Source organism: Orbicella faveolata, unplaced genomic scaffold (genome assembly GCF_042242905.1).
Source record: "Orbicella faveolata isolate gen_17 unplaced genomic scaffold, um_ofav_v1 contig_35, whole genome shotgun sequence".
Lineage (NCBI taxonomy): Eukaryota > Metazoa > Cnidaria > Anthozoa > Scleractinia > Merulinidae > Orbicella > Orbicella faveolata.
Window position 1 is genome coordinate 4361058 of NW_028301564.1, and position 26443 is coordinate 4387500.

General features: G+C 40.6%; 2 protein-coding genes and 1 pseudogene across 3 annotated transcripts in view; all 3 read left to right on the forward strand.

Moving 5' to 3' along the window:
- The first annotated feature begins 1509 nt into the window (after nucleotides 1-1509).
- LOC110046608 (ATPase family gene 2 protein homolog A-like) lies at nucleotides 1510-14035 on the forward strand. The gene is made up of 14 exons (XM_089273576.1): nucleotides 1510-1748; nucleotides 3179-3300; nucleotides 3449-3491; nucleotides 3765-3802; nucleotides 3934-4013; nucleotides 4850-4908; nucleotides 5363-6001; nucleotides 7483-7612; nucleotides 7843-8023; nucleotides 8146-8339; nucleotides 9089-9326; nucleotides 10687-10770; nucleotides 12126-12305; nucleotides 13422-14035. Exons 1-14 carry the CDS (start codon nucleotides 1559-1561, stop codon nucleotides 13974-13976), a joined length of 2733 nt encoding a protein of 910 aa, XP_089129702.1. The 5' UTR covers nucleotides 1510-1558; the 3' UTR covers nucleotides 13977-14035.
- Nucleotides 14036-15345: 1310 nt separating this feature from the next.
- On the forward strand, nucleotides 15346-21095 carry LOC110046668 (N-acetylglucosamine-6-phosphate deacetylase-like). The gene is made up of 10 exons (XM_020752360.2): nucleotides 15346-15473; nucleotides 15671-15888; nucleotides 16165-16304; nucleotides 16478-16532; nucleotides 16980-17195; nucleotides 18226-18314; nucleotides 18742-18880; nucleotides 19894-20023; nucleotides 20268-20314; nucleotides 20826-21095. Exons 2-10 carry the CDS (start codon nucleotides 15672-15674, stop codon nucleotides 21074-21076), a joined length of 1284 nt encoding a protein of 427 aa, XP_020608019.2. The 5' UTR covers nucleotides 15346-15473; nucleotide 15671; the 3' UTR covers nucleotides 21077-21095.
- Nucleotides 21096-23963: 2868 nt separating this feature from the next.
- The window catches only part of LOC110063197 (uncharacterized), a 7972-nt pseudogene continuing 5492 nt past the window's right edge, over nucleotides 23964-26443 (forward strand). Inside the window, exons 1-2 of the transcript XR_016201959.1 lie at nucleotides 23964-25095; nucleotides 25780-26016. The product of XR_016201959.1 is annotated as an uncharacterized LOC110063197 (transcript). The remainder of the gene's footprint in view (nucleotides 25096-25779; nucleotides 26017-26443) is intronic.

The window sequence follows — 26443 nt, forward strand, 5'->3', positions numbered from 1 at the left end:
AAAATAATGGTTTAATAAGATAGAGAAACACCAAAGAGATAATAATAAACCATAAAGGAACAAGGATGGTCAAGGATGGAGAAGATTGACACGGATTACAGACGACGAAATTGAAAAAGTCAGGCTAAACTTTTCAAGATGCGCAAATAGTGACGTAGCCAGTCTAGCGGAAAGAGCCCCCCGCCCCCCAAAAGACGAGCAGTAAATGATGGCTCGCAAGAATAGGCGGTCACTTTTACCGCTACTTTGTTGTCGTCCTTCACTTGATGATCTAGACTGCTGGTGGAATGAAATGTCCAGTAGAAAAAAAAAATATTTTTTTTTCTCCAGCGTGTTCCGAACCGTTGTTTTTGCTAGCCTACGTACCGAAACGTTTCCATACGAATAGGATACAGAAGAGTTTCCTGCATTTTGGCCCCGCAAAAATTGGGGCGAGAACAAAAGATAAGAGCTTATACGGTAGGGAGAGGTGTAGGAAGACGTTCCGAAATGGGGGAACGTTTGCTATGCACTTTGGTGTTTTGCCCCACAAACCCGCGTGGCCTTTAGATGAGCAGTTTTCTTGAGGAGATATTCCTCACAAAGTGACGGTTACTGTTTTTCCAGGATGAACAGTTCTCTCCCGTTGTCCAAGAAGTCCGAAATTATACAAGGTTATCTTAACACTGCAGTTTCTACACTTGCCAAAAATTGCTGATTTTGTAAGCCAGATAGTGAATACTGGTTTGTAGGTACCGCAGCTGTATCGCGAAGGGACGGATGTGTTATGTATTTTTATCTTGCGACTACCGTGTACTTTCGTTTTGTCTAATTCATTTTGTTCTTGCTGTTGTTTTTGTAATCGACCAAGAAGCTTATCAGCCCAGTTGAACTGAGATTCTAATCGCGTAAAATTCGAAGGTATACCGTGCTGTATATCTCAAAACTAGCTACCTTGCGAGTAGGCCGTTATGCGCAGGGGCGCTGAAGGCGCCAGAGCCAAGTCGGCAGGGAGGTGTTGGAGATGGGTGTAGCACTAGGAGAGATCTTCGACTCGGGAAAAATTCTTGACAAACCTCACTTTAATACCACCTTTCACGACCTGCACACCATTGTTGTCACTGCTCGGTTCAGGAATAGCTTACCCTCACCCCTGACAAGAACAGACCCGGAGATCATCCACTCTTGTCCTATCTATTTTCTGTCACCTGTGGGGAAAGGAAAAAACCACCACCTCCTTGACCTCCTCGGGAGAAATGGAATACCCGAGATCAGTGTTCCCAAACTAAGTCCTTATGACCTGTGGAGTGGACAGAGCAAAGTATTATTTGGATTAGGGGAAAAGACAAAATCTGAAGACAATACGGCAAACCACAAAGTTTTGTCCACCCTTTCCTTAAATGCATAAAGTTTTTGCCTTTGGGTTTTGGACTTCATAATCAAGAAGTTGCGGATTACTGGGTGGAGTCCTTATCTCAACGGCGATTTGTCAGCGGATTATCATTTTGCGGTAGTTCTGTCATGTAGCAATCTTCCATGTGTTTATAAATTAAATTTCACGTGTTTTGCGGCGTTAAAAATGAGCAAGAAAAGGCAAGATACTTGGCAGCTGTGTGAATTATGCGGGAGACTGTTTTATTGCCGTCACCTTAGTGATCACAGGGCGATATGTGAAGGCAATTCAACGGCAGAATGTCTACAGCACGCGTACATCCAAGATGGCGTCCTGCACGCTGTTGTTTTTGAGAGGAATAGCAAAATGCTCTCAGGTAAGGCAAGAAATATCGACCTCAACGGCGATTTATTTTCAGCCGAATCATTTTCACTCGTAGATGATAGCACATTCTTTGAGATAAAATCGACGAGAAGTTGTAGAAACATACAGAGCTCCCGTCGGGGTGGTTGGCATGGTGTGTGGCGCGTTTCTGGATAATCTTACCCTATTTCAGACCAAATCAAGTGATTTTCTCTTACCCTTTTTTTTTACACGTGAATCAAAAATTAATACCCATCTCCGACCAAACTGCACAAACCGCGCCATATTGCAGACGAAAGCGGTTTAAATACCATACTTTTGGTGGCATTATTATCTTCATTGGGCCATCCCATTTAATATCTGCGTGTACCCAACCCCCCTCCCATATTGGGGACTTTGAATTTTATTCTTCAGATAATTCAACTTTTTATCCCCAAGGGAGGAAGATCAAAGTACCAACACACTTCCCCCTTCAGAATTGTGAATTAAAATATCAAAGGTGCTGATGCAGTTGCCCCCCTCTTGGTTTCCTCTGACTTACCTCAGTCGGGAGGTGAGCAGACTAAAAAATGGAATGGCCCTTTGCTATATGTATATTGGGGAGTACCCTAGGAAGAAAAGAAACCTGCTACTTGTGGAACAGACTTAGTGCGACCAGAAATGTCTTGGTGAGGTGAACACGTGTGGGCTTCTTCCTGAAGGAGGATGGGGGAGGGGGGGGGGGGGGAGGGTAGGCTGTGTTCAGTACCCATTTAAAATCTCAGCAGAGTGATGAGAATAGGCCTTTTGAACAATGGGTTTCACAAAATCCACTGTGCTGTGTGATGAAAGAATGCATCAGCCTCCAAATCAAAGCAGACTTGTCTTTGTTCTAATGGGTCAATGTGGGGGGGTGGGGGTGATAATCCTAATTAAAAATGTTTTGGGATTACAGAAATTTTGCTTTTGGGAGAGAAAAAGTATCTTTTGAGAAACTAGTTTATGCTGTGTTCACCCAAACATTTGCAAAATGTTTCAAGAACAATATGATATGATACATCACACAAATTTCTTTTAAAATCATAAGGATGCTTAGGTTGTTAACAGCAACCTTCTTCACTGTATGATATTACTCAGACAGTGAATATAACGACAGTTATCTCTCTTTCTTTCCCATTCCTTCCCATCCCCAAAGCAACAAATAACAGATAATTCTTTTCCTAGATTAGATGGGTAACTTTAGAAGAACTTCACCCTATGCTTGCACAGGCTCAAAAAAAAAAAAAAAAAATTTCCAACTTGCACTTTGAACAATCTGTAACTATGATGCACTATGGGGAAAGTCATTCTCACCAGCCCAAAGTATTTTATCTTTTATTAATACTTCTGATAAGTTAAAGTATCGCTTGTCCAGTAATACAATATCTTATCATAATCTACATGTTTCTTTCCTTCAATAAACAGATAGCAAGTTGCCACTGTCTTCTAGAAATGATGTACTATTACTCAACATTAGCACAATGAAGGAATGTCATCTACCTATTGGAAAAAGAGTTTTGGTAAAATCAGCACGAACACATGCAAAGGTACATGTACATGTAAATGTTTTGTAAAATCATTTGAGGTTCTTATGTGGAAGATAATCCTTATCATTATGAAATGTGGAATTTTTTGAGATTCCCTCAGTTGTTGCACTTGAGTCATTTTAGTTAGATTTGTTGTTTTGCTCTTTAGATTGTGTGCATGGTATGGCCCTCATCAGGAGTTTCACCTGAGGGTAAGTGTGATGCATTTCATTTTACAAAGATAGAAACCACGATGTACATGTACTAGCCCAAAAGTCATTCTTATGAGCCTCCCAAAATTTGTCTCTTACAGTACTCCTTTAATTTGAATTTCCTCAAAAATGTTCCCAAGAAACTTCACTTGCTGTTGGGTAAGGGATGGACAGAATCAACTAACCTGACTGGAAAAATCACTAGCCCTGGACTATCGGACAGAACTTTCTTTGCACACTGCACAAGTAACCCTTGCCTTCTATTCCACCCAGGTGCAGCTTTAACACCACTGTCTCTTGTGAATAGCCAAGTAGGTCGTGATTTTTGTGTATTTATTTTCTGTTAAGCCTTTATAGCCCTGAGATTTATGATATAAACACCTGTCTGATGAAATACCAGATGAGTGTTCACCCTTGTCTATAAATTCTCCTTCTCCATCAGGTTTCAGCTGGTGATATTGTCACTGTCGGTACTATAGCAAGCCTCTGTCTGCATGCTGCAAGGGTGGAACTTGAGCTTTGGTAAGCTGTGGATTGTTTTGTTTCTGATGAAACTGTGATAATGACCATGAACCTGAAGTCTCTGTGGAGGCGTGGTGGCCTCATGGTTAGTGTGCTCGCCTCTGGATTGAGTGGTTTGGGTTTGTGCCCTGGCCAGGGACATTGTGTTGAGCAAGACACTGAACTCTTGCAGTGCCTCTCTCTACCCAGGGGTACAAATAAATACCAGTGAATTTAATGCTGTGGGTAGCCCTTTGATGGACTTGCATCCCACCCACCCATACTCCTAGTTGCTTCATGCTACAGGAACTGGAGATAAGAGTCAGCCTGATGGACCACTTTGCTCGCACCTTACCTTGAGAAAAGTTTTATTACAGAATCAATTTGATTGGTTTTGAAAACAATAAAAATAACAGGACGTAAAACACCAAAGAGATACTGAGCTGTGTGTGCAGCAGCTAGGGGTGCACAGCTTACTGGAAGTCTGATATTGTGGGGTTCCCAATGAGAACTTTCCACATTCAGTTGCTTCGTGATTGCTGGTCAAGGGGAGCAAAGACTGGGTACGAGAGTGAATAAGAATGCTGATGGCTGACCAAGCAAGCCTAATATTATAATTGCAAATTCAGCCAAAAATCTGGGGATATCAGTTCATCAGTTACTTGATACTGCAGGAAATCAGGGAAGAGTAGACAAGGCTTTTCCGTGATTAGCTTTATATAAATACGGTAAAGAAATAATTACGAACAAATGGTTTCCCTGTTCCCGAGAGCTGGAAAAGACTATTCTTAGCCTTAAAATAGTTATTGCAAATGATGAGTTTTTTGTTCAATATATGTCAATGTCTTTTCTTCTAGTGAAATGGCTGAGTTTGAAGTGAATCAGTTGTTTACTGATTATTGTCTGCGTGAACTGCGTAAGTATGGCTCAGTTACACTTCAGTGGAGATGAGAAATTTTTTTTACTTCTGTAATGTTTATTTAATATATTGATTCTAAGATCTTACTCAAATTTGCTACTGTCCAATGAGAAACCATGTTTACTATCCTGATATCCTATAATAACAAGTCACTGAACTGATACAGTTTGATTTGGGTATCAGGATTTAGGGGGGAGAGGGGCGAGGGGGCCACGGCGCCCCCCTTGTTTTCTTGTATTGTCGAAAAAAAAAAAATGACCAACCGTCTTTGCGCTCTGCCGAAATTTCTTTGGCCACTTCTTTCTGAAGTTTCTGGATCCGCCCCTGGGTACAGTATATATAACTAACTAATCGTAACTTTTTAAATTTAATGCCACCGAAGTGAAACATTAAGGTACGATTAGGTATAAGAATCATACTGGCTAATTGATTAATTAATATTTCCTTGCAGGCGACCTTTATGTTTCTGTTGGGCACCGAGTAGAAATTCAGTTTTACGGCAAACCACGGCAACTTCTCGTCACGGCACTTACAGGATCTTACAATTTTGCTAAAAGGCCAATTTCTTCAGGAGACTTACAGAACCAGACAGCGTCATGTGACAGTACTACTACAAACCTATCAAACAAACTGAAGGCTCTGAACATTAACGACGGAAAAACACTGGACACAAAAGGGGTTCTGGCTAGTGATAATGTTGATGATTTGGGTAGTGACGCAAACTTGACATCCGGTCATCGACCAAATAGCTGCGAGAGCTGTGAGGAAGAACTGGGAGAAAACGAAACAAGAGGACAAATTTCAGGAGTAGAAACAGAGACTCATCAGGGAGACTTTCAATCAAATATGGAACACCAAACTCAAAGCTGTCTGCAGTCAGAATTAGAACGAAATCAATCGGTATTTTATTACATATCCCCAGAAGAAACACACTTGACAATTCACGCGCACGGCGCTCGTCAAATCGAACGAAGCGAGTCTAGAAGGAAAGTAACATTTGAATCTATTGGAGGACTTCAGAAGCAGGTTGCCTTAGTGCGTGAAATGATCGAGCTTCCTGTGAAACATCCAGAAATGTTTACAAATTATGGTAAGTAGTTGGTGGTGGCTTCATGGCGCTCGTCTCCGGATCAAGCGGTCCACGTTCGAGCCCTGGCCGCGGACATTGTGTTGTGTTCTTGGGCAAAACAATGTACTCTCAAAGTGCCTCTCTCCACCCAGGTGTACAAATGGGTACCAGCGAATTTAATGCTGGGGGTAACCCTGCGATGGACTAGCATCCCATCCAGGGGGAGTAGAAATACTCCTAGTCGCTTCATGTTACAGAAACCTGAGATAAGCCCCGACCTGGTGGGCCACTTGGTTCCGACTTTACCCTTTTAGTTAGTAAAACGCTTAATAAAACAAGAAGGCGAGTGGTAGACGAGAAAGCTTGAAACTTAAAGAAATTACACTCCAACCCAAAACGGCAATCATTTCTGACCGGGCATTGTTTTCGATCTTCCATTATGAACAAATATTAATTTATAATTTATATAGAAAGGGCTTGTAAGGTGTAGATATCGCGCCAAATTTCAAAGGGAAACGTTGAAATCTCCTTTAAACAATGTACATGTGTTGCTGGTTGACAACTCACAGATATCGTAACCACGTGGTTTTTCAGCTTTGACGTTTTTAATGTTTTTTTTTTTTTTTTTTTTTTTTTTTTTGTCGTTGTGAAAACGATTGCCCTGTTAATTCCTTCCCATTTGTTTGTTAGTTATTTACACGTTTCAAAGGTTGTTTTCACGTGAAACATCTGGGGAATAAGAAGAGAAAACGATTAGTGAAATGTAATCGTTTCTATAACAACATTCACAATTCTGATTGGTTCACGCGCGCACCCGCGATCACGTAGGTGTCCAATTACAGGTATCCACTAATTAACAAATTGACGTCAGTTTTTCATGCGTCTGTTTTGTTATTGATCATGAATTTCGTCATAACATCGTCAATCTACGAGGCGATAGCCGAGTGGATTGGCAAATTACTTTGACAATGTTGAGACGAAATTCATTGTCAATAACAGGACAGACGCATGAAAAACCGACGTCAATTTGTGTTTTTTACGATAAGAAACTGTCCTCACTCGCTCCTTGCCGCATCGCAAAAATTATAAATTCATGTGTCTGTCCGCTTATTGACAATGAAAATTAGCCAACGAGCGCGCGAGAATTTCTGCGGTTGTCGTAATCTTGTAGTTAGATTCCTGTAATTGGACACCTTTCACGATGTTTTCCTGCTGTCTGTGAAACTCATTTACAACACTAGTGACTTTTTCGCTCAAAAGAATAATCTCGTTATCTGTTATTGGTGTGAAGAATTAGTATTTGGACCTCGTGTCCTACAATTCAGAAAGTACCGTGCTCTTAATTTGAAATCGGCCTATCACTGCACGCCTGTCCGATTTTGAAACTACTCGCCAGCTTACTCTCGGAATTGTTCTCCATTCGGTCTAATTATTATTACTTACGAATCAACGATGAAATGATATTGTGCCGTATTTATATGTAAAATTTCTCTGCTGTTCAGGTATTCAACCTCCTCGCGGTGTCCTGCTCCATGGTCCATCAGGGACAGGGAAAACCCTTATTGCACAGGCAGTGGCGGGGGAGTCTGGTGCCCACTTCATCTGCATTAATGGTCCTGATGTCCTAAGCAGGTTAGTCTTATCAGAGGAGAGTAGTTATAGTTTTTAACGGGGCTGTCAATTATATCTGTGAACAATACCTCGCACTTTAAGTTATTTGGCATTGTCCTGTATAACACCCGGTTTCAAACGAAAATGTATTAGTGAGACCTCGCATTTGCAGTCAACAGTGTGACTAGCATCATGATTACTTCCGTGATATTGACTGATCGTGCAATAACATGTGTGATTTGCCCTGTCAGGTATTACGGAGAGTCAGAGGCCCGTTTGAGGGACATATTCCGTGAGGCTCGAGAGAGGGCTCCAAGTATTGTATTCATTGATGAACTTGACGCTTTGTGTCCCAAGCGGGACAAAGTACAGAATGAGTTTGAGAAGAGAGTTGTGGCCACGCTACTTACCCTCATGGATGGCGCAAATACCGTGAGTTTATTAACTTGCTGCTGTAGACAGACAGACAGACAGACACAGACATATTCGTATTCTTCGGTTTTAGAAAAAATATTACCGGACACCTCAATTTCTTACTCGTTTCCATTTCACAGCGTTTCTCGTCCGGTCACGTGATTGTTTTAGCAGCCACCAATCGCCCAGACGCCTTGGACCCAGCCCTCCGCAGACCGGGGAGGCTGGATCGAGAGATTGAGATCGGAATACCCAACGCTAGCGACCGTGAGGACATTCTGAGAACACTTCTCAGAAGTGTGCCGCATAATTTTACCGATGAAAATTTCACCAGGTAAGCTCTGCGCTTGCTTTGAATACTCCTTGTGTTGGGAGAAAGAACAAATATCGTATTGCCGTACTCGAAACAGTTGGTTAAAAGTAGTCACCATCTTAGAAAACAACCTCACTTACGTTCAGGCTGTCGATTAAGTTTTTGTTTCTTCAAGATAAGGTTTGTTTTGGGTTGAAAAAGAAAACCCAAGTTGCACATCAAGTTTTTCAACAACTTATCAAAACGATTTTCTTAGAGTACGTTCTCTTTGTCCCTGTGAATCTTCTTGGATTTATTATCTTTTCGTCCTCTTGAAATGGGTGTCAAAAGATAACTTCGTCTGTGTAGAACCTTTATTTACAATGTTTGAATCATTTACATAAGCGATACAGTTTCTTATGGAGCTATGAAATTATTAGTTCTGAATATTGAAAGGATACAGCAAGATTAACCGTCCCAAGGAATTTTAGCCCGATGTATTAAATACTTTTTATGGGACGCGGGTTTAAAACCTCAAAATTTTACAAAGAAGGTATGAGCTTATTAGTGCTTTTGCCACCCAGAAATTTGCAGTTTTTGAAAGCCAATTTCTCCTCGAATATTAAACCCAAAAAGCCAAAAATTCCACCAATTACTAAGTTTCACAAGCTCTTTAAATGTTTGCAGTCAATTCGTGTCTAGGGTGATGGTCTTATCTGCGCAAAGTCGAAAAATGTAAACAATGACGTCAGTAAAGATTCACCTATAAGTATCTATACCTCTTGTTTCAGTTTTGCCGAAATGGCTCATGGGTATGTAGGAGCAGATCTTGCTGCAGTTTGCAAAGAGGCGGGGCTAATGTCATTCAAACGCTGTCTAGCGGAACATGAATTGCCCTCGTCCCTTGATGATAGGGCCCGGGAGGAAACACTGAAAGAGCGCCTTTTGGTCACTAAAGAAGACATCATGGCGGCTTTCAGACAGGTTCGACCCAGCGCTATTCGTGAGGTGGCCATTGACGTGCCTAAGGTGAGTGTATGCACCTTTATATTACGCAAATGTCTTTCAATTGCGTTGTGAAATTGTTTTGGGGTACTGCTGTCCATTTTCAACTATGTACATAAACGTGGACTTGAAAATGTTTGGTTTCGGACATTCCCTGCTTGTCTTGCTACTTAGGAATAAGCGAGCGTGAGGTGACAACGCCACGAGCCCAGAGAACTCGTTTAGGAGCGAGCGGCTCGCGTGAATTTCACGCACTACTTAAGGTGGCTCCATAGGGTAGTCATTTATGGCGTTGCACGTGCAAGTGTTATGCTTTGAATACCGTTTTTGCATTCGTTTTTACACCCAGTCCTCTCAAACTTTTTACATGTAATAAGCAATGATTAAATAGTTTTTTACTATCATCTTTGTTAAAATTATGGGTATTAGTCTTGAATTATGAATGCCCAAACAAATGTGGTTTTTTTTTGCTTTTTTATGGCTTTATTTGTAATTTTCTTTAAATTCCTTTGGTGAAATCTTCCAAAATTTTCACAGCATATCGCATCTTCCGGGATACGAATTTTAAAAACGAAAAAAGTAGAGTTTGCAAAGGCAGGTTTTTCGATTTTTGCAAATTTATGTCTTTTACCGCTGCTAAAAAACTGGTCTTATAGATTTCCCTGAAAAACGAGCTCCGACTAAGTTAAAATATTTACTACCAGTCTGCCAAATTTTACGAAATTTCACCGAAGGAAACGCGAGAAAATTCACTGTCAGTTTTGCTTTTTGTGCTCATGTTGACGTCATAAAATATCGAAAAACACTGACGTTTTTCTTCGAGCGCGTGCAGATTACTTGAACTTTAGTCCTCAGCGAACGTGCGATCGTAAAACTATATATACGGAGCCACCTTAAGTCAGGAATCAAGGAAGCCTCAATAATAGAGTTAATATAGCCCGCGAGTTTTTTCCTTCCTGCGCGCGTGGAACGAGTTCAGACGCATTTCCTCGCGCGAGTGATCCCCGTACTATTTACGCTCTACCCGGCTACTCGACGTAATCCCCTTTGACCTTGTCACTCAACGCTTTCTGTTGCTGCTGTCACAAAAAATAAAGTGTTGTGCGACAATTCATTAAAGGCTCCTGTACTTTTAAGCCGTTTGTCAACGCTGATTCATAAAATTACAGTCGGGAGATAAAGAGCCGTTGTATTAAATTTTCGCTGACTCATACCCAGTCTCCTGTTATGAGACACGAGGGTTGAGGGACGGCTGGAGTGAGTCAACAGTCTGGGCTCAGTCACTCTCGAAGACAAACTGGTACTTATTCTCCCGGCGGAGTAGCTCACTACGTAACCAATGACTCACAAGGTACAGCGTTGAATGAATGTTGATGTGTTTTAGGTTCGTTGGGATGACATTGGAGGGAATGCTGTCATTAAACAGAAGCTCAAACAGGCGGTGGAATGGCCGCTGAAACATCCCGAGGTAAGACTAGATCTCATGTCATCCTGAGAAACTCTTTACAGAGTTCAACTTTCAAATTGTCTACCCAGTATCAGGAGTGGGAGGCGCGGTGGCCTCATGGGTAGTGCACTCGTCTCCGGATCGAGTGGTCCGGGTTGGAGCCCTGGCTGGCGCCACGTGTTGTGTTCTTGGGTAAGAGGCTTTGCTCTCACAGTGCCTCTCTCCACCCAGGTGTATAAATGGGTACTGGCGAGCTTAATGCTGGGGGTAACCCTGCGATGGATTAGCATCCCATCCAGGGGGGAGTAGAAATACTCTTAGTCGCTTCATGCTACTGAAATCGGAGATAAGTGTCGGCCTGATGGGCCACTTGGCTTTTATGCAGACTTTACCTTTACCTTTATCTGCCCAGTGTTTGGATACGTTACAAGGTTGGTCAATCGTGGAAGAATTTAATCTAGGAGCAGTCACAAAGCAATCACGTGGACGTGACGTAGTACTGTGTACTAGTTACGTTCGACGTTCTTTGTTAATATGAGAAGTACAGTCAAACCTCCCGTAAGTGACCACCCAAAATGTCAAGCCAAGCTGGTCGCTTACGGGAGGTGGTCGCTTACGAGCGCTAAGACCATATTGGGTGAAAGTTTTGCGTCATTAGCATATGTTACTGCAGAGACTTACCCAATGTTTTAAATGTTTTATTGATGTCAAAAGTCAATTTCGAGAAACAATACTGTGTTTGCCATTGAGAAATATCAGTCTCTTGTACTATCGAGTATTGCGCTATTGTTTCAACACCTTGTTATCCAAATTTGGCTCTATTAGTTGTCAAGTGGTCGCTTACGGGAGGTTGAAAACAAAATAAATTTTCAAACTTTTGGTTCTGAAAGTGGTCGCGGTCGCTTACGAGAGGTGGTCGCTTACAAGAGGTTCCAAAGATAGTGATTTGACTGGGAAACGTTTGGTATTTTGGAAAACTGGTCGCTGAGGAGAGGTGGTCGCAACCCGGAGGTTCGACTGTACTTGAAAACTTTACGTAAAGGGGAGTGTGGAAAGTCAAGTTGTTAGCATTGGTTAGATGAGAGCACAACATGTCACTAGCTGGAAATGAACAAGATAACTAGCGCTTTCCATGAAATTATGGAGCACCAGCAAATAAAAATAAATTAGGGCTTCTTCTAGCGCAATTGTTTGACGTGGAGCAAGGACACGGCTTGTCTTAACTGTGCGGTACTCTCGATGTCTCGCATAGTTTGCTCTGTTAGTCGACACCATTTAGATCACACGAGGCAACTTTGAGGCGACCATGGTTGTGGTGGTGTTTTTTTTTTTAACATCCGTTATATACGTGTCATTTTGTTGATTTCTCCCGGCAGGCATTTCAGCGACTGGGTATTCGTCCTCCTCAGGGAATTCTGATGTACGGTCCTCCGGGCTGCAGCAAAACTCTTGTAGCGAGGGCGCTGGCCACGGAGAGTGGGCTCAACTTCTTAGCGGTGAAAGGTCCTGAGCTATTTAGTAAGTGGGTTGGAGAGTCAGAAAGAGCAGTAAGGCAGGTCAGTATGTCGCGAGTAGTCCCGCGTGTTGACCCGGGGATCATCCCGCGGGTAGGCCCACATTTCTCTTGTATATCATTTAACAAGAGATGTAAAATGCAAGAGGAAAGAAAATGGTCGCCTGAAAAATTGGCGGCGAGAGACTTCCCCTCTCCATTTCTACGAGGAAAAAGAGAAAAAAATAGTTCAAAACAGTGTGCCATTATCTGAATTTTTATTAAGGATAACTGTATTTCCACGAAGCAGAATCAAATTGTGATAGCCAATTGCTGTATTTAAGTTTTAACAGTCATAGCCGAATATTGGACTTTTATACCTTAATAATGAATCAAGGCTGATTACTAAATAGAAAGCTTAACGAGACAGCGACATGATAGAGTCCAAACTGAAAGCCAAGAATTGCAACCGTGGACAGCTGTTTCGACCTGGTTGGGTCTCGTCAGCAGGGTGTAGCATGCAGCAAGAAGTAAAGCAACCGGCTTGCTGACCGATCGCCTACTAAATGCACATGATAATGACCTCAGATGAAACTCAGATCCAAATGTTTGCTGATTAGCCAATGTCACATGCAAAACGCGTGACAACGGACAATGAGGCAAAAATCCAGAATATTATATCGTTGTCGTGATAAGGAGACTGCGGACAGACAAAAACTGTTCCGCAGAAAATACATGGCCAAACCATGTTAAAAATTGAGTGACATATCGGATCTGAAAAGACCTACCCCCCTCCCCCCCCCCCCAAAAAAAAATACTTAGTGCAATGATGCAAGAAACCGCAAACGAAAATGCTGCCGGTTCATCAAATCTTTTACAGATCCTACGTATACCGGCAGCATTTTGGTTTGCGGTCCCTTGCGTCATTGTATTTATTATATCTTGATTTGAAGATTGTTGTGACATCCCTTATCCTCGGACAACTTTGAGGGAGAAAATCGCAATCTTCGCTGAGCCTTTTGATAGGGTTGACATACCACCTTGAAGATTCGTGATGGAGCATTTCGAAAATAGTTTTTAGTTTTACTCTAATTCTAATTCATTAATGTTTATCTCCGTGATACGAGAAGCCCTTTTCTGTCAAATGGTAAAATGTTAAAATAACCAAAATATTTTTCAGGTTTTTCAAAAAGCCCGAGCCGTCGCGCCATCCATCGTGTTCTTCGACGAAATAGACGCCCTCGCGGCGCGTCGTGGCAGCGGCGAGGATGACGGTGCGTCAAGCGTGTCCGACCGCGTTCTAACGCAGCTTCTGACCGAGCTGGATGGCGTGGAAACGCTGAAAGACGTCGTCATGGTAGCGGCAACGAACCGTCCTGATATGATCGACAAAGCGTTGCTCCGCCCTGGAAGAATAGATCGAATCATTTATGTTCCTCTTCCTGACAAAGACGCGAGAGAAGAGATCTTTAGAATCCATCTCTCTAAGACTCCCCTCGGTGCTGATGTAGTAATAGAAGACCTCGCTCAGAAGACTGAGATGTTTTCCGGGGCTGAAATATCAGCCTTGTGTCGCGAAGCGGCCATAATGGCACTGCAAGAGAACATCGAGTCAAGTGAAGTGTGCAGGCGACACTTCGATAAGGCTTTTATGGCGGTTAAACCAAGAACTTCCAAGGAGTTGATTGAGCTGTACAGGAAATATCAGAGTGAAAGTGGTGTGCATTCCATTTGATAGGCGATTAGTAAAGTGAAAACTAAATAAAGGATAAATACACTTGCTGGGTTGAAGAAGTTTGAGCATTTGAAATGAATTGAATCTGATTTGACTTTTATTCTTTCAACTGATTGTCAAAGGAAACTGCTTTTTCCAAGCTCTGTAGTTGGCTTCAACATTTCGTGGAGGCAGCGTGGCCGAGTGGTTAGGGCGCCGGACTTGAAATCCGGAGTTCACGGGTTCAAGTCCCGCTCTGATCACTTAGCTGGAGTTGTTTCTCGGTAGACCCTAGTTCAACTCCTCGGTCATGCTTGTAAATAGCTAACTGGTCTGCCTCCTGCCAGTTGGGACTTTTAACCATGTTATGTTCATTTGGATTATTTGTTTCATCATTTAGTTTGACTGGCGCTTAAAAGTCCCATTGGGGGAGCGTTCAATAGAGATTTTTTTTCGTGTAACATGCGTTGACCAATCAGACTAAACGTGTTCGTTTTTCAACCAGTTAGGAGTGAGACAAATGTCTGGTTTGCTTGCGTCTTCCCGCGTTTGGTTACGGTTGCACTTCTTCCCGCTGGTTGCGTTAGTTTTTTCTTCAAGTACTTCGAGTTTTGATTGGACGATTGCGTCATTTCTATTCACTGTGATTGGTCAAATGTGATTACTCATGGCGTAAATTTAGCGACAGTCTCAAGAAGTTGCTGTCTGTGAGGTACCGGCATACCACAGGTGGTTTTCAGTTCTTCATTACAGTATTGATAGCGGGGTGGAAAATTATCCAACGGGTTTAAAAAAAAGAAACTAAACAAAATCAATTTGTCTCACTCTAGCATTTCAAATACGTAGCATCCACCTTTTACAAATTGTCTTAGTTGTGAAAAGTTAAAAGAACAATATCTGGACCTTGGTAAATATAATTGCCCTACTTCGAGGTTCTTTTGGTTTGTCGTTAGCTTAAGGAAAGATTGCGTTACGAGATCTTACGAGATAACTGGCGTGACACATGTTCAATTATCAAAAAAGGTGTACTCGCCTCGCACGTGCACTTCCGATTGGCAGACGATAGTTCCCCCCCCCCCCCCCACCACTCCACCCCACTTTGCAGATGGTATTACACCCTGCACGTTATAGCTAGGTACCTGCGAGGGCGATTACAGATTACCCTCCCCTCTCACACCCAATCCAATCCATGGGGACGCAAAGTTGGAACTGGTTTAAATAGTTCTTTTTCTAAGCATCGTATCATTTTAACGATTAAAATCGTTTGACAATGTCCCCTTTAAGCCACTATTTCCTAAGATGAGTGTACCTAGCTCTGAAATAACGCGAAGATAATGCCAACCCTCCCCTACTCCACCGTACTACGGACGGACCGAAATACTGACTACATTCGTTACCAGTACATTCGCAAACAAACGTTCACCGGTCACGGTTTAGCATGAGGATATACCTTTTAATACGTGAATGAATTTACCTCTGTTTGGGAAGTTTGGTCAAGCAGTCTCACCCTCAACACAGGTAAGTGAAGTAGTTCTAAAGTATTTTATGTGTCAGATCATCTAATTCATTATCGGTTCACTGTTTCGTTTTGAACTCATTGACGAACATGCGAGCACAGTTTCGCTAAATCGATTAAAGCTTATTAGTCTTTCCAAAATTAATTAATTGTGGAGATTCGAAAACAACATTTTTCAATATCTCCCATCTTTATGCAGCATGAAACGGGGATGTGAGCTTGAACCGAAGTTATACCAGTTCCGAAATTGTCGTCTACTGCGAGATGGCGAACTGATAAAAGACGATCTCTGGGTTAGAGCTGGAAAAATTATCAATCCTCGAAAGGTATTCTGGGAGGAGCAAGTACGAGCAGATGTTCAGATTGATTGTAATAATTTGATTATAAGCCCAGGATTCATTGATCTACAAATAAATGGTAAGTGTAAATTGAAGTATTGTAGGAGGTACACATTACTTTGAGAAAAATTTGTTAAGGTGGAGGGGAATGAGTGCTGCAGAAACCGGTTATAATGCCCCCTAGGTATAACCCCCCTGACAAGACGTCCCCAATCGTTAAGATACTAACCCCACCCCTCTTGCACAGGTGGTGTATGACATTTGTAGACAATGTTTAGACCTAAATTTTTATGTCTTATTGATTGGGGGCACCATGTCAGGGGCGTGCAATTCATGTTCTCCTATTGTATTTCAGGTGGATTTGGAGTTGACTTCTCTTCTGATCCAGACAAGTTAGAGGAAGGCTTGAAGACTGTGGCTAAGGGTCTGTTACAGCATGGCGTGACATCTTATTGCCCCACAATTGTCACATCGTCACAAGAAAGTTATAGCGAGGTGAATAAATATGCCATTGCTAACCCATGCTGCTCAGCTATAATGTCTTTCCTCCTTCCTGCCTGGATCTGGATCGGATAAGCTTAGATAGGACTTTTCTATACAGGATATATGACTTATTAGTGTATCAATACGACATATGCATTAATTACAATTTCAGTTTTGGCTTATAGATTTCAAAGAAGATAAAGCGAACCCCTGGTGGAGTTGATGGAGCAGAAATATTAGGTAAGGCCACACATATAGCTAAATAACAAAACAAAAAAACAACTACAACAATAAAAGGGTGCACCTCTTTAAAACTGCAAAGTACAGTGTGTGATGGCCCAATTGAAGGAGGTGGGGAATGATATGGACTCTATATCAAGCAGTCTACATTGTAGCTCTGGTAGAGATCACTTTATTCTTGCAGTGCTTCTCTTCACCCAGGGGGTGGCGTCAAATTAATTGCTGGGGAGAACCCCATGGTAGACTGAGATCCATTCAGGGAAGGTGAAAAGATAAACACCAGCCTAATGGAGGCTTGAGTTTAAACTTACTCTACACCTACCTTACCTAAACCCATAGAGAGAACCACCATATTAAATAAACAAGTTTCATATTTATATTAATTCATTTTTTGCTATAGTTTTATACATTTGTTGTTCTTTGTTCACTTTGATGTTGTAAATGCAGGTTCCCATTTAGAAGGGCCATTTATCAATCCTGCGATGAAGGGAGCTCACAAAGAGCATCTGATGAGGCAGATTAGCACCAAGGGAGCTCAAGAAATAGAAGAGTTTTATGGTTCATTGGATCATGTCAGTATCATAACTCTTGCTCCAGAACTGGCTGGAGAAAATATGGAGGCAATAAGACAGTTGGTGAAAAGAAACATTGTGGTGTCAATAGGTAAAGAAAAATAAAGCACAATAAACAATATTTTATTGTATTTTATTGGTATAAATCTGCCAGAGAACAAAGCCTTATACTCAAATGAGGTCTTTCTCTGTTGATTTATTCATGCCCTATACCTAACAGTACATGTTGAAGGAACAGTGGCCTAATGGTATGCTAACCCCAACCTAGTTTACTGCTACCCTCTTCAAACGCTCAGAAGCTTGTGCATATAACATCAGAAATAAAGACCATCTCAGTTTACCTATGTGTAGGACATCAGCAGCTCAGTGTGGCTTCCATTAAAGGGCACTTAAAGCTTGGAAAAATCCTTTTGTTGCAACTGATAACTCGCACTCAGTTTTGTATTTCAAGAAGAATGCGAGAAGTGAAATGTGGCGAGTAAGATGCATTTAGATATAAGTAGGATGTAGTGATAATTGAATAGGCTTATTTAATTTTAAAGTTTAATAAGTCATCCATCGTGCGTTTTTAATATGAATGTGATTAGATATTTTGAATTTATTCTATTTCTTTTTTACCCGATGTAAATTAATTCTGAAAAACCCATTTAGGAAGAATTAATAAAATGTATTGTATGCTGGACTCTGGATCGAGCAGTCCAGGTTTGAGCCCTGGCTGGGGACGTTGTGTTGTATTCTTGGACAAGATACTTTACTCTCACAGTACAATAGCTGTATATGATAGATGTTTTAGATTCAAGCAAAAAAGTCCATGGTGATGATATAGCACGACAGAGATCCACGGAATACATCTTGATTGGTTCATACCCATGCAAAATTCAATATCAGGCTTTACATGGTGTGCACATTGCCAAGCAAGGACAATACAATGTCTTGATCCTTGTACAGCTACATCATCAGTTAAGGATGTTTTGGTTTATGTCTTGGAAATCTATCTTGCAGAGGATGTTCTGCTGTTAATAGTCAAAGAAGAGCTCTCTCCTTAATACAAATCATGTATTGCACATCTATAAATTAAATCAGTTATGAATAATATTAATAAATACTATTAACTCTCATAGGTCATTCAGCAGCAAATCTTTCAATTGCGGAGAAAGCAGCAGCTAATGGCGCCACATTCATCACCCATCTCTTCAATGCCATGTTGCCAGTAAGTAAGGGACTTTAAAAAAATTAATAATATTATACATATTTACTTTTTATATAATATAAAACCAGGGCATGATCGCAGAAAAATAACCAGAGATGAGATGTTGAGAGCTTGAGCAAGTGAATTATGTTGTGTCCTGTCACTGACAGTCCTTCTCTCCACCCAGAAGTACTCCTAACTTCTAAATAGGCAGACTTTTCACTAGGGTCAGGCACCGGGCAAATTGATGGGCTGTAAGGATGATTTTGCCTACCTGGTTTGACCATCTAGAAGAAAAAATTTCCTGATAAAGAAGCTCAGTTTTGCCCGTCTGTGAAAACCAGTTACCATATCTTGCTGAAAAGGTTAATAAAACCCCTGAAAAGGTACTTACAAACTGGTGGTACAAGTTAGTTTGATGAACAGTAGATTTTGTTTATGTTGTTAGTTCCATCATAGGGATCCTGGAATTGTAGGTCTTCTAACAGATAATGAGACTCCTAAACCCATCTTCTATGGACTGATTGCTGATGGAATTCACACTCATCCAACAGCTACAAGAATAGCACACAGATCACATCCTAGTGGTATGTGGGTCTTTTATGTATTTTACATCAAACACAAAAGACCGTGTTTGACCACATTTCCAAACACTGAGAAGAGAGTTGAAAATACGACATGCAGCGGAGTATTTTGATGAACTTCGTTGTGTTTGGAAATGTGGTCAAACACTGTCTTGAGTGTTTGATATACCTTCTCAATCAAAACTAAAACTAAGGAGAAAACAGAGAAATGAAATCGTGAAAATGATTAAGATCAGATATCCAAACACCGTCACAGTCATGATTTCCATTGTTTAAACTTGATGAATTATTAATGAGTTTGAGAATTCTACTTCCTGTCCAACCCTCATGAATTCATTGGATTCCTTCTAATTTGACATAAAACACCCTTTGCTCTTTTGATTTCTCTCACATTCTCTCAATTCTTGAAGAGGCTCAGAGGTACATGTATTTGTTGTTAGTTAAGTTTTGATCTCAGTTAATTTTTGATTTGAACTATATGTGGTTCACTTTGTTCTAGTTAGTAGACACCTGGCAGTCTGTTTTTCTCTTGTATTAAAAGGTTTGAGATGCTTGTCATCTCGCTTAGGGGTGTAAATCAAGGATTTTGGTCTCACTTAGAGTGTTTAGAACAAAACTCCACTATTTTTAGCTGTCAAAGTATCTTTTAGGGTACACTCGAAGAGATAGCAATTTAAAGCGCTCTCATTTCCGTTTTTAGGCTTGATTTCTGCTGCTCTTTTGAGTCCAGTGTACTAGCTTCGCTTGGGCTCTTTTCCCCAACACTGAACAGCAGCTGGTAATCAAACCTATTCTGTTTTAAGTTATATCTTTCAGGGGTCAAATAAAGCTCAAGTCGTACCCGGGTTGATCTCTGCTGGAAGGTTTAATTCAAGTTTTCTGACGAGCATCCCTGGTCTTTTCCGGCATGTGGGAGTCCTTGCTCCATCCCCCTTGGGGTTTACTTTAGACCATCTTAATATCTCTATGACTCTGCCAAGACTCACTATGTAATCCTTTCCCTTACTTCCCAACAGGTCTTGTTTTAGTAACAGATGCTATAGCTGCACTTGGTCTTCCACCAGGGTTACACAAGCTTGGTCCAATGCAGGTTGAGATTAATCATGAGAAGGCCACCTTATTAGGAACAAACACTCTAGCTGGAAGGTAGAAAGTTCTGTATATAATATGAGTTTATGAATTCCAGTCAATTACTATCATCTCAAAATTGGAATCTTGATTTATCAGACTACAGTTATATTGTTATGCACTTAAAAGTTTCCTAGCTCTGACTAGTCTCTGTCCCTTTTCACCGAGGAGATCTTGAGAAAAAAGAGAGATAGGAGATAACCTTTGATCACCTGATATGGTACAATAATGTGTAGCTTTCATTGCTTTGTATTTCCTTCAGTATTGCTTCAATGGATGTCTGCATCCAAAGATTCAAGAAAATGTCAGGTTAGCCATTGTATTGTGAGTACTTGTAAAACCATTTTTTCAGGGAATCTATAATTCTTATTCTTATTCTCTTATTCGTCCAGTTTAGTCCTATACCTTTCTTTAATAATTTGGCCTTTGGGACATCCCAGCCCACTCTCTTGGAATTTAGGATGACCGTCCATAATTATTTTGCTTGGGTATGGTTATTTTCCTCAACTGCACATTTATGATGTTCTCTGATTGACAATGATGATAATTTTAAAGACACTAATGCTGTAGATGATGATTGATGACTAAAATACATGTACACTCATGAGTTAGCTGAGGGTGAAGCCAAAAATTTTAATTGAAGGTGATGGCAAGTGTTACCATTAAATGTTGCATATCATCACTCAACCGGGATTTTAGTGACAACTTGACATTTTTTACCCTCGTAACATCTGCAATTGATGCGACCAAGAAATACCTATAATATAGAACTTTACAGTGGATTATCTTTTTGATTAAGATGCTATCTTTTGCATTTCAGGCTGCACTACGGTAGAAGCACTAGAAGGAGCCACCTTACACCCAGCCCAGGTGTTGAGGATTGAGCACAAAAAAGGCACCTTGAATTACGAGTCTGATGCAGATTTGGTCTTTCTAGATGATGACCTCAATGTGCATGCTACATGTATTGCTGGAGAACCTGTGTGGTTGAAGAAAGGAGGTCTAGTGACTGGTGTGATGCAGCTGAACTATAGCATGATACCAAACAAATCAACAAAACATATGAGATAAATATCACATTATATTCAAATGTGAGGACCGTGGTGGTAATTATAGACCACAATTATATTCTCAGTATAGGATGGAACTAGCTTGCAACTGGGGCTAATGCAAGGAATCTTTTCAAATGCAAATGACATATTGATCCTTTTTTCATCATATTCCCTCGCATGAGCCTTCATTACAAGCTAGTTCCAGTCCAATACTGAAAATATGATTATGGCCAATTGAAATATAATTTAATATAAACCTCTATGAAAGATACCTGCTTCCACTCCCAAACATAACAGACCAACTTTGGTGATCCGCTAATTGCATGGACACCTTACAGCCCACTTAATACACGTTTTGCTGTTCATTTACAGAAAATATCCATTCATTTGTGTCCAAATTTGTTTCATTATGGTCAAGATACTCTCATTAACACCAATAATGACCTTCATGTACACTTTTGGACAATCCTTTTTCAACAAAAGACTTTCAATAACTCAATTTGCATGAGCACTCACAATCAATTGCATTATTATACAACCATATCCATGAAGGTGACAATCTTAAGTGCGGTGAGACAAACATTACAGCCATAATAGCACTTACTTTTGGAAGAGAGAATATCAAATTTTCTGAACAATTTATCCCTCAATTGCCTCACTTTTGAGGCATCCTGGCAAATATGTTTGCATGAAACGATACCGTTGTCCACATTTAGGTCCTGATTATCCTTTCGCTGTGTTCAAATGGGATTCTATTTCGTCGTGGCATTTGTGGGGAAATCTAACTGTCACTTTATCACATGTATACTGTAGTGCGCCCTCTGAGTTGTACGCAAAAGGCTGGTAAGAGGCTGAATTTATATCTGCAAGGGGAGGATTGTGAAAATACCATTAAAAAAAGGTACATACGGTCCCTAGTTCTGTAATAAAATTTTCGAGGAAAATTGGGCGCGATATCTCCGTTCAAAAGAATTACGTTAATGAGCTATTGTTTTCTCTTAACGTTAGGGGAAAACACGGTAATGTCTGTCTCAACGTACTAAAGATTGTCACCTTCACGGATATGGTTGTATAATAATGCAATTGATTGTGAGTGCTCATGCAAATTCTGTTATTGAAAGTCTTTTGTTGAAAAAGGATTGTCCAAAAGTGTAAATGATTGTCGTTTCGTGACAACGAATTTTATTTCGACAAAAATGACAATACATTTACAGTCAATGAATGTCAAAGGAAGATATTGTTTATCTTTTGATGATTTTGAATGTTAATACTATGCAAATATTATTTTTGAACGTTCCTTGCACGCAAATGAAGGTCATATTGGTGTTAATGAGAGTATATTAACCATAATGAAACAGATTTGGACACAAATGAATGGATATTTTCTGTAAATGAACAGCAAAAGGTGTAATAACTTTGGACTCCCTTAATAGAGGCGACAGTTACACAATTTGTATTGTGCTCACCAGTAATGTTATTGGACAGCTATCAATGCCAAGCTTGATGATTAGGTGAGGGAGGAACCCTGGGCATATGTGGGGCATTTGACCCCTATTGTCATCGCCACATTTTACTCTGTACAGTCCTCGTCCAGGTTAGGAGGACATTTGATGTTTTAATAGGAGATCGAAGACCTAATCATTTTTCACAAAACTGTAAAATAATTGATTAAGACTTGGCAATTTATAAATATCAGTTTTGCAATGATTCGTAAACACCTAACTGTATTTAAGAGCCGCCCTCTATAAGTTTCAACTATCATCATTTGGACGAGAAAAAAAATGAAATTCCTCAAACTTTCCCAGATGAAAGGTCTAGATAAGTGATTCACAAAAATATATTTTTCAGTTCAATTCGATTCGTATTTTAGCGCTGGGGCGACCATCTTGGTTTTGCCCCTCTGAGAGGGCTTTCAGCGGACATTTTAGGGCACATTTTTAACAATTTGCCATGCAAAGAAAATGATCTAAATCCGGATAAAAACCCATTATTCGAAGCTAGAAAATCCACCTTGTTACGTTGAGAGGTCGTTTTGGGAATTTGATCAACATCTGATTTTTTTTGCAGAATTTTAAATTTCTTCCCTTTCGATTTACTGGTGAAGCGCCATAAAAATGGCGAAATTTAAAGGAAAATATCGCCAAAAGTACATCACTTCAGATGTCAAAACTACACTCCACTTAAAGAGCAATGTCTCACCTGTAAAAATATGCAATAAAATTTTGGGGCAGTTAAAACTGTAAAATGTTAGAAGAAGTTTAAGCTGCGCTTTTGTCAACAAACACCGCCGTCCTGATTAGCATAATAACGTGAAAATAACGATGCACAAAGAAAATTATGATATATTCCACTTACCTCGCGACATGTCGACAACTGGATGATCCACGATACCTCATGTTATATTATCAGTAGGTTTCAGCCGCATTTTCGATGATTATTGGGAGAAATCACTCTGAGACATCAGAAAAGCAGATGTCTCCGAAGCCCTCGTCATAACATCTAGCAATGTTACTTGTCTTTCGCCTCATAAGCGCCGTTTACAAGAAGTTTAACAATTTGCCGAGGTCCTAACTGACCCAAAAGTCTGTCAGCAGCCTTTAAAATCCTCCTCTTAATCGAGGATTCTCATCAAGAACTCGTTTAAGTTCAGTTCTGTTTCGATCTGTTGAGCACCCGCCATTATTCCACAGATTGCGTTACAGATAACAAACACACATTCCAACGGGTGTAGGGGTAGGGTGGGTAGGAAATGAAAATGTAACCGGCTTTAAGCCATTTTACGCATTTCAGTGGCTAAGATAGCAATTGGCTTTCCCGGAATAATTTGAATATGAGCTACTACTTGGAAATTTGAGTCATTTTGTAGGTTATTTTTTGTGGAGTGGGGGGGGGGGGTGGGGGGGGTGGGGGGCGTGCATTGTATTAAAAAAAGACAAGGAACCGTCAAGAGATCATGATCTGTAGCATACTAGATATTTGGGTAAAAATTTAACAGGATACACGAAATTTCTCTCCGAAGCCCGCGTCAGAACATTGATCAATATAACGTGTCTTTCGCCTCATAATCGCCGTTTTCAAGAAGTTAACATTTTGCTAAAATCCTTGCTGACTCAAAATCCTTTTAGCAGCCTTTCAAATCCTCCTGTTAACCAAAGATTCTCATGAACTAACTCGTTTAAGTTCACTGCACAATGAGGTTGCGTTACATACAGCACGCTTATATCCCAATGGGTAGGGGAAGATGTGGGAAGGAGATGAAGATGTAAAGGGCCTTGTGGACATGCTTGGTAGCTTTGAAAGCGGTTCTTTCACCTCTTGAAATCAATTAAGTAACCTTATGCGTCGAGAGGGATAGAATAGAGGGTGGAAATTTGAGAGATTTGTGTAAGTTAAAAGCAACCTCGTTCCCATGGTCTTTTCCTCCCAGCGCGCCCCCGGGTCACGGGAACGAGGTTAGATTAAACCTGTGCTAGTGCCATGTGGTGGGCGCGGTGCAACATATCACCTGATCGATGGGTGTCTAACATTTTCATTTTAAGGTCGATGAAGAGGCACAACATAAACTTGACTAGAATTTCTTCAGCAGTTCGTTTCAAGTGTGTTCACCACACTAAGCGATCACCGTAAATTGCGTGACAAAAAAGGGAAGCCGGCCGTAGTGACCTATTATTTTTTTCGTAAACGTGACTTACTTTAATTCAGTCGTGTTTAATTTTTGAACCGCCTGGGTCGTAAATCAGAACCAGTGAAATAAATTGTGTCAATAAAGTGTATTGTTTTCAATTTGAACTATAAATAGTTTTCGCGGCACGCCTAAATTGAGTAGCTTAGTAGCCTAGCCGACGATCGAAGTCATGGCCACCTGTGGTTACTCTTCGTATGTTGGAGGTCCATGCGGATCGAGCTCTCAAAACCCTACAAATGTGCAATGTGTGCCGTTGGGTAACTGCCAAAAAGAAGTGAAAGTCCATCTAAAATCGCTGAACGTTCGGGATGGATCTTTAAAAACCGAATCGCAACTGCTGCTAGCAAGGGCAGGTATAGTATGAATATTTTGATGGTTATTTTATCCGTATAGCTCTGAGAAACACTAAATTACCAATTTTACCTCAAACAGAATGTATAAAATAATAACTTACGATTATTTAGAACTGCGACTTACGAAATTCACGAAATGGTTTTTCACGCCATTTCGGATCAGAATTTCTCACGGATTGAGCCAGCTAATAGAAAAGAGCTACCAACGATACAATTGCAAAACACAGTGGAATGCCTATAACACAGCATAATTACAAGGGTCAAATTGTGCCATTAAAAAGTATAATTTTAAGTTTTACTTTTGAAAAACATAATTCGCGTTCTAAACGTCTTCCGCATAAGAGCGTGAAATTTGATCGGAGGCAAACCATGATCACGTGCTAGGCAACCACAGAAAGTGTACTTTTATGTCGCCAACTTGAATATGTTTCGTACAGTTGGAAGAAACTAGAACATGCCTTAAGGCATTTTCTTTCTTTTTTTTTCATACTGACAACAAATTTGGAAACAAATGGAATTAACGAAGAGTTTGTTTTATTACTGAAAAAAGGAAGTGCGGAATGCATTACTTTGAAACTTCATTCTTGAAATGAACACGTGAGAATCATTTTGAAATGCATCATCTTTATTAGCACAATGGAGGACCACCTTAGGTTAAGCCATAATGTTATGTTCACTAACAAGAGTCGTATCGTCTTTTGGGGATATTTGCTGCAACTGAAGACGCTCTAAAAATAAGCATATGTCCACGACATAGAGATTTTTTTGGAATCCACTGGCGTTGCAACAAAACAATGTGCACAACCCCCATAGACTGGGCTCCACACAAGTCCAAGAAATTAAAAGGCGATCGTGGGTTGACATTTCTTCAGTCCAAACGACTGTACCAGCTGACCAATCAGTTGCTACATGTTGGCACGCGTAAGTAGGTTTTGATCCTTCGTAAGCCTTACAGTATGACAATCACTCCTGGCAGCCGAAAAAAGCTTTTGGAATGCCTTTCCTTCCTCTTGTCTTCTAGATATGTCGGCATACTTGACAACACGTCCAGTAACCTTGCGTTACAGCCTCCCACAGACAGACAACGGTGCAAACAGAGGGATGTATAAACATATCAATTAATGTTCCCGGTTTACTCTTAAGCGCCAAGGGGATAGAGAATATCAGTGCTCGAAGAGAATGAATAACAAGATGCCCAAGCATTTACCTTAATTCATGACAGTTCCACATTTTTCTATATACAGCAAAGAAGAAGGATTACTCGAAAAATAAAAAGTAGTTTCTAATCTGCTAATCAATTTGCTTCAATGGTCGCCAGTTAATTACTGGGGCAACTCGGTTCTGACAT